This window comes from Stomoxys calcitrans, chromosome 4 (genome assembly GCF_963082655.1).
Source record: "Stomoxys calcitrans chromosome 4, idStoCalc2.1, whole genome shotgun sequence".
Taxonomy (NCBI): Eukaryota; Metazoa; Arthropoda; class Insecta; order Diptera; family Muscidae; genus Stomoxys; species Stomoxys calcitrans.
Genome location: NC_081555.1, coordinates 182837198 through 182850347, shown reverse-complemented (window position 1 = coordinate 182850347; position 13150 = coordinate 182837198). Strand labels below are relative to the sequence as shown.

General features: G+C 38.8%; 1 protein-coding gene across 12 annotated transcripts in view; it reads left to right on the top strand.

The window, feature by feature from the left end:
- The window catches only part of LOC106095879 (protein retinal degeneration B), a 75889-nt gene that overhangs the window by 40509 nt on the left and 22230 nt on the right, over nt 1-13150 (top strand). For all 12 annotated transcript variants that reach the window (XR_001222817.2, XR_001222812.2, XR_001222816.2 and 9 more), the window contains 5 exons: nt 6785-6983; nt 7045-7189; nt 7248-7439; nt 7511-7948; nt 8005-8267. Coding sequence is in view for 2 of the 12 variants with exons in the window: in XM_013263312.2 (XP_013118766.2) it covers nt 6906-6983; nt 7045-7189; nt 7248-7439; nt 7511-7948; nt 8005-8267 (1116 nt within the window). In the remaining 10 variants the exon portion in view is untranslated. The remainder of the gene's footprint in view (nt 1-6784; nt 6984-7044; nt 7190-7247; nt 7440-7510; nt 7949-8004; nt 8268-13150) is intronic.

The following is a 13150-nucleotide window of genomic DNA, read 5'->3' as shown; positions in this document are numbered from 1 at the left end:
TTCAATAACTTTGAGAAAACAAAGAAAGATAAAAACGAATGAAGGACCATGAATTGCAGATCTGCGCTTGAAATATCCGAATATTAACAGAAGAGGAGCAGTACAGTACTGCACCTTGCACTGGCGGGTGTATTGGAAAAGTACAATGCAGTTATTACCGACATATAGAAAGTAGGATGGATTGAGTAAGGCAACACAACAACGAAGGAAGATGCCCTGTACTTATAGCTGCCATAGAGAGCATGAATTTGGCTGTGTATTTGTGGTTAGTTAAAGATGGATGGATGAAAGACTAGCCAAAATCCGCATGAAAGCCAAACTTTTTATATCGGTCTTGCCAGTGACCATGGCCTTACAGAAGACAAGGACGAATAGACCAAGGATATACTTTATGAGCCCTAGGGAAATATGTGGACGCTGCCGCCAAACATGACGTTAAAATCATTCTAGAAGACTTTCTAAAGTTAGGAAGGGAGAATATCTTGTGTCCGACTATCAGAGATAAGAGATTGAGGCAAAAACACTTCGCCGAGTCAAAAAAAAAAAACATAGTTGTTGGCAAAACCAGTAAAGTGGCTATCAGGGGAATGACAAACAGGACGGTATGGTCACGAGTGGTATTGTAATGTAAGAAGGATATTAATGAATGAATGAGCAGAGGATTTGACAGTGAAGGCCCGAGGACTGCCGTCAATAAACTAGGTTGACCCGAAGCCTTTTGGGCCTAGGCAGTTCGAGGTAAGGCCGTGGGCGACGAACTGTGGAACAGCGAAACGGTCGGTAGAACGATGAAAATCCTATGGAGAGATCCGGATTGTGAGAGGAGGAGGTAAGGAAGTAATTTATCATAAAGGGGCACATAGGACTACGAGCTCACTTATGCATAACCGGTGCGGAAACTGATAGCATGTGTAGGGTATGTGAGGAAGATGATGACACGTTGCAGCATTTCCTATGTTATTGCCCGGCTATCGCGGCTAACTTACACCGGCACTAAGGTGGGTATACAATACCAGATATGTACCAACTTATTGTCGTGGTATGGAAAACAATTAGGAATTTTGTTAGTAGCATCGAATTTTTGGCTTAGATTTTTAGTATTTAGGATGCACAACATATCGATTACTGGCTAAGATATATGCCCAAAGTGGCATGGGACGGAATAATATCCACACCCTCTTTTCAACCTAGCAGCACCAGACTTCGACATCGTAAAATTCACAACGTCACATATTTGTCCCCCGATCCAGAAGTTATAAATCGAATTAATCACGTTGTAATAGACGGAAGGCAGCGTGTTAGATGTACGATCGAATATAGATTCGAATCATTACCTTGTGGCAGTAAAGGTTCGCACCCATCAAAACGTGCCGAAAAAAGCACGACCTGACATAGCACCAAAACTGGAGGTTGAAAAGCTCCATACGCAAAAGATAGCAACTGCATATTCCACTTGGCTGACCCAACTACTTGTTGAAAGCACTCCTTGTCCCCACTCTATGCAAATTGCAGCGAAATTTGTACCAGAAACCTGCCCCAAGAAATCCAAGAGTGCTGACATTTTACCAAATCCAAGAAGACGGCAAACAAAGCAACCCTGCTGTCAGTATCAACCGCGCGAGTTGAAGGAGGATATCGAGAAAAATGAAGAGAAAAGAAACGTCTAATCCGCTGAAAGGCTAAAACCCTTTGAAAGGCAATAAAGTTTCTAAATTTTGTCGAAGGTAACAGTTTTCAATATCCTAGGGAGAAAGGCTAAAACCCTTTGAGAGGCAATAAAGTTTCTAAATGTTGTCGAAAGTAACAGTTTTTAACATGCTAGGGAGAGGGGTTTGAAGAATTTCTGGCGGTGTTTAACCCAAACCGTTTGCTATGAACTCCAGATATATTCCTAGAAGTATAAAAGTTAATCCAAAAATTCAGTTTACTCAATAGTCCTCTAGAAAAAGTACGGCTTTTAACGAACTTGTAGTATTAGTATTTTATTTAGTAGTACTATTTTAACGAACTAGTAGTATAATCTACCATCTACCAACTTGTAAATCTGTTTCTATAAACCTTATACTGCAGTATTATTGGTGATCTACCAATATGTTAAATCATATTGACCTTTAATAGCCTGAAATTCAATCCCAACATTTCATCCAATTACCATTTTACTACCAAATATGAAATGGATTACAAGCAAAAGAAATTTTAAATTTACCCACCTTCTAAAAACAATCACCAAACTGCAAAGAAATGTGATAAAAATGGCACCTCATAAACATATGCAAGAGATAAGGGAAGAAAAGAAAGAAAAACAATGCAGAAGGCAAACAACGAGGGTTTTAATGGAAACCATTGAAATGCACACTTTGCATTCGAATTATGAGGTCATCATTACCCAGCACCACCACCAGCAGCAAAGCCGCCAACACTTTGTGCTTCTTTTCCCATTTCACAGTATTACTTAAATAGAGCTTAATGGACTTATTATTGTTAGGAATAGTGTCACTCTACCTCCAGCCACACATCATTCCTCCATTATCTCCTCACTCAATTCTTTTGAAAAGCTGCTTGAGTATATTTAATAGACGACAAGGACTGGAGGATGTCAAATGCGAAATTCATAATTGTTTTAACAATTAACACTAACAATTGGGAAAGGAATGTTTTTGCTAGAGGGTAATAAACCCAAATTTAGAAATTTGAAGGAGAATGGCGAATTGTATTTAAAAAATATTTAAAAACATGGACTGAATAGACCGAGTTGTTTGCATGTAGCTTGGTAAAATCCTGTTGGTCTTTTAGCCCTGGATGCATCCATCAAGGCATTCGCTCAATGGCGTATTTACGAATGTGCACTCATGTATATGGACATGCTTACCTCCTAATGATTAAGGCAATCATCTAAAATTTCTAGTTTTCAATGGGTCACTTTACCAAGGTCAAAACTACTACTCCACACTAAGTTTCGTTCTCACCGAAATTTACTGGGCCTTACTGAGTCACACACTGTTCTCACAGATGCACTGTGGAAAACAGTCGCGACACATGCATAAGATCAGGTAGATTCTACAAAAATGGCAATGACATGTTACAAGTGAAATTGATAAAAAGTGGTGCGTTAAAATATTTTTTTATAAATCAAAGTTAATTTTTATGATAATTCGATTGTTTTTTAATAAATAATATTATAATAATGTCAGTTTTAATTATAGTATTGGGTTGCCCAAAAAGTAATTGCGGATTTTTCATATAGTCGGCATTGACAAATTTTTTCACAGCTTGTGACTCTGTAATTGCATTCTTTCCTCTGTCAGTTATCAGCTGTTACTTTTAGCTTGCTTTAGAAACAAGTGTAAAAAAAGTATATTTGATTAAAGTTCATTCTAAGTTTTATTAAAAATGCATTTACTTTCTTTTAAAAAATCCGCAATTACTTTTTGGGCAACCCATTATAATTAGCTCTGTGAAAATGCATGTCTGCAAATATTTTTTTACGTATTAATAAAAGAAGATGAATTTTAACAATTTTAAATTTCACAGAACCTATTTTTTCTAAGCGTTAAGAGTGTGCAGTTTTCAACACACATAGTTGCAGCTGCCCAAGTCTATCTGACGATATGTTATTTCCAAAAAACTAGTCCTACGTCTGGTACAAATTTATGAAATTTGTGAAAACTGTTCGTATTGTTGTTGTTCGTACGTAAGTATTTCGTGTTGTATGTTGCGGAGGTAATGGTTAATGCTTAAGTACCCATAAATGGCCTTTATGAGGAGACAGTTGAAGCAAAAATCAAGATATAAATTACATAATTTACTTTGGTTCACCAATGCAGAAAATGTATCCTTTTACCGAACGTAGAAAAGATTTCCAAGCGCCTTGATCTTCTGCGCTTCTTCACCAATCTCTGGGCACTCTATCAGTGCGTTCTATTATGGTCGCCTTCAAAGATTTCTTTGCTGAAGCTTCTTCACCCAATCTGACAACATGACCTAGCCAACGCAGCCGTTGTATTTCGAGGCGTGTAACTTTGCTATCATCGTCAAACAGCTCAAACAGCTCGTCGTTCATACGACGCCTGTATACACCATTAACGCAAATTGGTCCATATATTTTACGAAGTATTTTTCTCTCAAATCCTCCATCGTCATCACAGCTGCATCTCGTATAATCTTTTCGAGCAGGATATTAGAGAGATCATACTATAGACCCATCTGAAAACTCATTTGATATTGAACGGCTCGGACCAGTTACCAAGATTTCCTTATTAGTCTTTGCAGGAGGATGTGCTTCTACCAAAGCCATTGGTTTGATGTATAATTCTTTGGTAGAAATTTCTTCAGACTTCATGCTGGCTCCTGAACATCTCAATTCGCTCATACATTTCATTTACTTCTCCATCTAGCGGAAAATACGTTTTCCTCTCTCCTTTTCTCCCGATACCTCTCCTACTCCTGGCACGTTGCTACTGGCTATAAGGTTGTCCTGTATGACGCACTTTTGGCTTCGGTAGCTTTTTGGCACTCCTGGTCGTGGGTTCCCTGACGCTGGACGCCTGGAATCGAATCCTGGCGAGACCATCAGAAAAAATTTTCAGCGGTGGTTTTCCCCTCCTAATGCTGGCAACATTTGTGAGGTACTATGCCATGTAAAACTTCTCTCCAAAGAGGTGTCGCACTGCGGCACGCCGTTCGGACTCGGCCATAAAAAGGAGGCCCCTTATCATTGAGCTTAAACTTGAATCGGACAGCACTCATTGATTTGTGAGAAGTTTGCCCCTGTTCCTTAGTGGAATGTTCATGGGCAAAGTTTGCAGTTTGGTCGTGGGTTTCCTGGGGAGTCTTTTGATACCCAAGTACGTATGTTGCGGTGATTGCGCAATTGTTTGCCATTGTGCAGCTATACTATCGAGGCAAGAAATAGTCGAACTTCTTTATAACGTAGCAGTGGGGGATCTATGCTTCCGTACAGTGTCAGATCGTACTTTTCTCGCCACACTATTAAAATGGATGCGAACCTTTGCTGTAACAAAGTAATTATCCGAAACGATGTTCGCCCCTCGGATCGATTCTATATCTAACGCGCTGGTTAAATGCCTTCAATGTATTACAACATGATCTATTTGGTTTCTCTTGTTTTGATCGGGGGACAGCCATGTTGTGAATCTATCGATTTTGGAATCTGGTGCTGTTAAATTTTCTGACTGGTGGGCCAAAGCTATTCAGTCGAGACATGGGCGCAAATAAAGCTGAAGACGGAATGTGGCTGGCCTCTTATCCACCGGAGTACACCGACTCCGGCTAACCGCAAATCCACAACCCATGGCAGCCAGTTGTACGTACCGGATTGACACGGGTATGGTTAATCGATCTTTAACCTAATATAGCTGCCAAATAAACCGATCTCCAGATCTGATTTCTGGAGCCTCTAGAAAGCGCAATTACCTACCTATTTCATTGAAATTTTGCGCATGTTGTTTTGGTATGACTTCCAACAACTGTGCCAAATATGGTTCAAATCGCTTTAATACCTGATATAGCTGTCATATAAATCAACAATCTGCCGATTAGACTTTTTGAGCTTCTAAATTGCTCAATTCTTATCGGACTTGATTGAAATTTTTCACGTAGCGTTTTGTTTTGACTTTGTACAGTTGCGCCAAATATATTCTAAATTGGTTCATAACCTGCCAACCGATCAATTATTACTCGATTGTCCGGCCCATATCGGTCTGTAACTTGATATAGCACTTGTATATTTGAAAAAATCATTCGAAAACCTTTTCACATACGATCCATGGTGGAGTGCATATAAGATTCGGCCCGGCCGAACTTTGCGCGCTTTACTTGCTTTCATATCAGGTTCGTAGCCTTCTCTTCTTCTAAATTACTTTCACTTCAGTTCGATATTTTACCGTGTGGCGGTTCCTTGACACTTGTGTCCAAATTTTAATATCAAATTTGTATTCTTATCCCAAATAACATACCTTTCACTTAAGTTCCTTATTATCCCTTTAGGTGCATATCAAAAAAATTTTGTAGACAAAACGGTTATCAAAATCGGTATCTAGGACGGTGTATCTGAAATCAAAATCGAGCCTCGGATTTTTAACGGCAAAGTCCGCCCGTCGGAAGCTATACCCAAATCTGAATTCATTTTGATCAACTTTAACAGAGGCTCTCAGATGGGTAACAGCACATTCCATATCAAATTTCTTGCAAGTCGGTTCAAAACTGTCATCTACATCCTTATATATGCAAATCGTATGATATGTATATATGAGAGCTATCTAAATCTGAACGAATTTCTACAAAAGTTTACAGCGTTTTCAATTGTGCTAAACATGTGGCATGTGGAAAGTTTAATGATGATTGGATAACAAATGCGACTTCACCTTAATTACAAAAAAAGACAGACGGGCAAAGCCAAAGAACCTTCAGCCATTTCGTCTGAGCCTAGAAGGTAAATTAGTTATGGACGGACTTTGTCAATAAAAACCGGATAGACCTACACTGAAATATTAAAGATTTGGGCTAAAGATAACGATTTACAACTTTTTAAAGAATCATTTCTTTTGGTGAAAGAATTTTTAATTGATATTAAGGATTGTTTACCTCCAAAGGTAGTATAATAGCTTCTTAACTAATGAAGGTAAAAACGTCGTTGAAGGTTAGGAAATTGACTTTGGGGAAAGGCAATGTTGTTGTTGCCTTACGAATAGGAACGTCTTTAAATGTTGATTTTTTTAAGTAAAGACAGCAAGTTCATCAATGTTTCTCTATCTCCGTCTTTCAGAATCTTCCAAACACTAAGTCCATAGAAGATGATCTGTAAGGTACGATGCTAGTCTTGGTAGTCGAATTCGAATAAAATTCATTATTGCGCGGTCTAAACCAAAAGTCCATAGCAAGACAAAATGTTAATTAAAGAATATCGCATACCATTGCCACTAACTGTGGATGAATATCGCATAGCCCAGCTGTATATGATAGCGGTAAGATGAGTTGTTAGGATTACAAAGAGAAGTACAAAATAAATTCGTTTATTTGCCATAGAAAAAAAGTCGCGAAGAGAGTCATGGAGAAGGAAGTGGAGTAGAAATTATCATTAATGAACCCTACAACGACGGCCCAGGTGGTAAGGGACAATACACTAAGAAGATATACCATGTTGGCAGTCATTTGCCAGGCTGGATAAAAAGTGAGTGCTTTTTAATCAAAAACATTTCAATTTAAGTTAAAAATGTTTCCATTTGCAGGTTTGCTACCCAAAAGCGCTTTGACCGTAGAAGAAGAGGCCTGGAATGCCTATCCCTACACCAGAACACGCTATACTTGCCCATTTGTTGAAAAGTTCCTTCTTGATATTGAGACATACTACTTCCCAGACAATGGCTATCAAGACAATGTCTTTAAACTGTCTGGCAGTGATTTAAGAAATCGAGTTGTTGGTGAGTCCACTCCAGCATGGCCTACTGAAATTCCAATTTACATTTCCCTTCCATTTTCGTTTACTTTTAAGATGTTATTGACATTGTTAAGGATCAACTAACTGGAGGTGACTATGTCCGAGAAGAAGATCCCAAATTATTTGTGTCCGAAAAGACAGGCCGCGGTCCTTTGGCCGATGAGTGGCTGGAGGAATATTGGCGGGAAGTACAAGGCAAAAAGCAACCAACTGCCCGCAACATGTCCTTGATGTGCGCCTACAAAATATGTCGCGTGGAGTTTCGTTACTGGGGCATGCAAACAAAACTGGAGAAATTCATACACGATATCGCGCTGCGAAAAACCATGGTAAGAGCCCATCGTCAAGCTTGGGCTTGGCAAGATGAATGGCATGGTTTGACCATCGATGATGTTAGAGAAATTGAACGACAAACCCAATTGGCACTGGCTCGCAAAATGGGTGGCGGTGATGTCAGTGGCGAGGAAGAAGAAGAAGAGGAGGAGGAAGAAGGTATCGATACAATAGTCAAACAAATAGTGGGAATCTCAAAAATGTTTTGATTTTAGAGAGTATATCAGAAGCCCATGATGCGAAACACATAGGTGAGGTTCCAAAACGTGAGGAACGTCAAAGCAAAGAACCCCCAGTGGTTAGGCAACAGCCTCCCAGCGAAGAAGTCTCAACCGATGACGAAGGCCAACAAGAGCAAAATAACTCCAGTGAAAGATCACGCTCGCAAAGCATACAAATGGCTGCGAAATCCAAATACGGTTCCAAAGCGGGCGGTTTGCACTCGCCCCTTGGTTCTGCTCACAGTTTTGAACTACAGGTAAGCGCATGCATTTGTTTTCTTTCGTTTGCGTTAACTAGAGCATGTGAAGAATCTGATTTGATGTTATGTCCAATACTAACATGCCCGACGCAGCTTAACAGCCGACTTTATAATACCATATACCCATATTTCAAGTGTAAAATGAGCGTTATTATTCGGCATTAGTGTACAGATGGGTAATAAAATAACCAGTAACAAATTTCGTGATATTGCCCTGCTGATAAAATGAGGTAGAATTGTGTAAATAAGTAATAAATCAATCCATAGTACTAATGAGTGATGCGATATTGCCTATACTAAGGCCTGACAAGGGTAAATTGGTAGATATAAATATGTGAGAGCTATTTCAAATAAATTTTTTACACATTGTGAAAGTCTAGCAGCCAATAAATTACTTGATTCAAACCGACACGGAAGCACCACACGGGTTGGAATTCTGTGCTCCGATTTGTGTGATTAACAATTGTAGTCGCGGACAACCAGTGGTATCGAGTGCAAATTCTCAGTGAGAGGTCGGCCGCCACCTACTCTTGTCTAAATACTGACTCCTTGTGATACCCGATATGTCAAGGCGAGTTATTGGCGCCTTTATATAACCAATGGCCATAACGTACTCGAGCGTTCGTATGGACCGGAATAAGCTTGGTCATCTATGGAGCATGACGAAGACCACAAACCAATAGCAACAATAACAACAAACATTGAGGTCGAGTGTGACACACTTTTTCTTGCGTCATAATCTTCTATTGACTTAAATCTAATAGTTCATGCTGCGCGGACGGATCATAGTTAGAAGGGAGAACTGGTCTGGAATTGAAAACCCATAGACCGAGTTCTGTTTCCTCTTGCTGATCATAGCAGGAAAGCTTCAGGTGGTACGGTTTCAATGTAAGATTGTCGAATGTGAATATCTTTTTGCATAGTAAACGGCCCTTAAAGCCATAACAACCAAGACGGTAGAGCCACGAGCAGTCCTAGAGTTCTGTTGATCATTGTCGCCTTTTTTGAACATTATACTATCGTAATATTTTTAAAAATCTTATAGACCTCCATCAATAACCTGAGATGGTGAACCAAGATGGTGAAGTCACGCACTATCTTGGAGTTCTTGCGTTCCCTGAGCATGACAAAATCCGCATCGATTTGGTGCTGGGCCATAGTGGAGTAAGGGGGAATGAAAGGCTTTTAATAAACTTGATGAATGTGAAGCCTTTCAAGGCAGTCCAAGTTAAGGAGCGTGGGCGACGTATTGAGGAACCCTCTTAGGCCGTAAATACGAATACGATTAGGAAATTTCTTGTATAGATTGACTTTTCATGATTATTAGCGAACATAAAGCCAATGGCTGGCTTACAAATATATCCAAAGCGGCACAAGACGGGTTAAAAACAAAAACAAAAATCATTTTTTCTATTTTTATTGTTATTGACAAATACTCGAATAGCCAGATGAAGCCGTATTTAATAAGATGGCCGCATCGGCGAATTGCTACAACAAAGCATCTTTTTTGGGTACTTGAGATGTCAACATTTTTAAGCAAGGCGAATAAAATTCTATTCGCCGTGACATTTCAAATTTTGGTTCGGCCAATTAGAGCAAGAAGTTCAAATATTTTTGAGTGTCAATCAAGAAAAAACAAAATCCAAAAATTTACAAAACTACCAATAGCTCCAAAGTCTAACCCACAAAACCATCAAGAAGGCATAGTTTTTACAAGGTTAGCGGTAGATAGCTACCTAGTGAAGCTGATGTTGAATGCTGCAGAATAATTAGCGTACTACTAGCAAAGGGCTCAAAAAGGAAGATTTTAACCAGAGGGATTTTGTATGACTTTTTGAACTTTTTGGATATTTGTCGGATTTTAAATGGCAGATTGTAGGGAACTCTCCCGCCCGCCTGGTCACCGCTTTGTCATGCATGTTGGCTCCTTCATTCTAATGTCTGACATTGTACTGACGTAAATTTTATCTGGGTTCTTCTGCGTTTTTTCAATCTTTTTTGGGGCGACACAACGGATTTAAGTTTCCTGAGTGATGCTTACAGCGATTGAGGTTGTTAGAAGCGTGCCATCATATAATCAAAGTTTAAGAACCATCACAGCAGTAAACACAAAAATCAATTTTAAAAATATTTATTTTAAAGTTTAGTTTTTTTAAGGCAAATTCAGAAATGAATTGACATATCAAGTTCTATTAGCTGATTTGTTGCAGCCACCTGATAAATACGCCTTGACCCAGATGAAACATCAAAAAATTCGAAAAACGTTTATTAGTTATTTGACTGTTATTATGTGTTGTAAATACCAAGGCGTTTTTATAAGGCGAATGCATCAGCGCAGCTGATGTCAAAATAATTTTGAATTCGCCTTGCAAAAACCAAACCAAACCAAACGTAAATGTAAACTTCAAAATAAAAATTTTATAAATCAGTTTTTTTTTGCTGCTGTGCAGGTTGTTAGATTATATAATGTTGAATGTCCCCCATCTAGCAACCTCAATCGCTATACTCTTCAATCGGGAACCTTAGGTCCATTGTGATCTTCCTAGAAAAGTTTAAAATAGCGCAGAAGACAGGTATAATTTACGTTACGGTGAATGAACACATTTCGAACCGAACACTGATTTTGGTAATAAAATTCAATGATTTGCAAGCGTTGCTCGTTAGTAAGTCTATTCATGATGAAATGTCAAAGCATACTGAGCATCTTTCTCTTTGACACCATGTCTGAAATCCCACGTGATCTGTCAAATACTAATGCATGAAAATCCTAACCTCAAAAAAATCACCCTTTAATAGTACATGATAACGCCATCCTCGTATGCACCAACTTTCGCCCACTGCTCTTTAAAACACCTGAAAGGCCCAATGACAACCATATGATATCTCCTTCAGAAGATAAAGCCTCTCCTTGTGGTGTCTAGACATAATTTTCCGATTTAAGGCAGGTATTGATGTGTAGTCCCTGGTTATAATCCCGATTCCTAACCGCTAAATTTAATATTATTTTTGTGGGCATTTTTCAATCAGCTTTTGGAGTGCGTCTGCATGTCATTTGTGCTACTGTCATCTTGGTGATGGCAACTGTTGAGTTAAGCTTTGGGGAGCTGATACGAAAACAGCAAATTTCAATAGGCTTAGGCTGTTACAAAATTGGGCTCAATTTTAAGATTATTTGGAGTACAACTCTAATATTTGTATTCGGGAGCCAGAATATAGGGCCCGGCCAACCCCCATAAAACCCTCCATGCTCATGTAGGCCAATCGGAAACCATTTAGGAGTTTAACGAAACACATCGGCCTAGCTGGTGTCCTATTAAATGAAATATTGGCAACATGTCCTACAAAAATAATTTTGTTTCCTTTAGAAATAACATTTTTGAAAAACTTTTTTTGATAAAAAAAGGTTTAACGAAATGTTAAAAAAAAAATAAAATTTTATCTAAATTCAGATCCAACGGAATAAGGAGATATCATACAACACTCATTTACGTAATACCTAAAGTTAGGTGGAATTATTACAGAACGTGATAGTCTACGGAGGAGGCCACTGTAGCACAGAGGTTGGCATGTCAGCCTACGATGCTGAACGCCTCGTTTCAAATTCTAGCGAGAACATCACAAAAAATTTTCAGCGACGGTTCTCCCCTTCTAATGCTGCCTACATTTGTGAGGCCCTGTACCATTTGGTATGGCAGTCATGTAAAATTTCTCCACAAAGAGATATTAAGGCTACACGAAGGCCTAAACTTGAGTCGGACAGGACTCATTGATAGTTGCATCTACTCCTTAACCCATTAATGCCTTAACGTCGATTCTCTTAAGATTTTACAACAAAAACCTTTTCTTATTACTTTATGACCATTTACAGAAGAAAAGTGGATTTTTATGACTTTGGTGCGATTGCACCTGCTGTCATAAGAAATAGGCTTATAGCGATACATTTTTTTAATATAGAACCCATCAAATGCAACAAGACATTAAAACGATTTCCAGTAATCCCACATATAAGAATTATTAGAAAATTTTTTGTTTGATTTTTTTTATATAAAAAATTGCCTACTTCCAACAACCCAATTGTCCTTCAAAACATGTCCTTATATGGACATTCTGATTCGATATAGCCATATCCGTCCGTCCGTCTGTCGAAATCACGATAGCAGTCGAACTCGTAAAGTTAGCCGCTTGAAATTTTGCACAGATACTTAATATTGATGTAGGTTGTTGTTTTTGTAGCAGTGTGTTATACACTAAGGCGGCAGCCCTTGCCGATGAAGAACTCCATCGGGTCAATCCGGTACGTACAACCGGCTGCCATGGGATTGTTGATTGATTGATGTAGGTCGTTAGGGATTGCAAATGGGCCATATCGGTTCAGATTTAAATATAGCTCTCATATAAACCGATCTCCCGAATTGACTTTTTAAACCCCTGGAAGCCGTTCCGTTACGACTTTCAATAACTGTACTAATTACGGTCCAAATCGGTCTATAACCAGTAATAGCTCCCATATAAACCGATCTAGCGATTTGACTTCTTGAGCTTTCGTTTTTGGTAGGTTTCTACCAAAATTGGTAGGTTTTTATTCTCTTGGTAGGTTGGTAGGCTGACCTAAATTTTTGGTAGGTTTTTTCAACATATAAATACCAAGTAAATATCGCAGGGGATAACTCAAAATATATTCAATTCTTGTCGTTTCTGTGTACTCCTTAAGAGTGCAGAACTAAACCATGGATGTCGAGAGACCAAATACTGTTACAAGGGGTCTCATTGTTTTAAATGTAGGTAAAAGGATGATATTTCAAGATATAGGCCATCATTGATCCCATATAAATTGGTCTCTCGATTATCCTTGTTCGGTTCCTAGAAGCTTTATTTTTTTC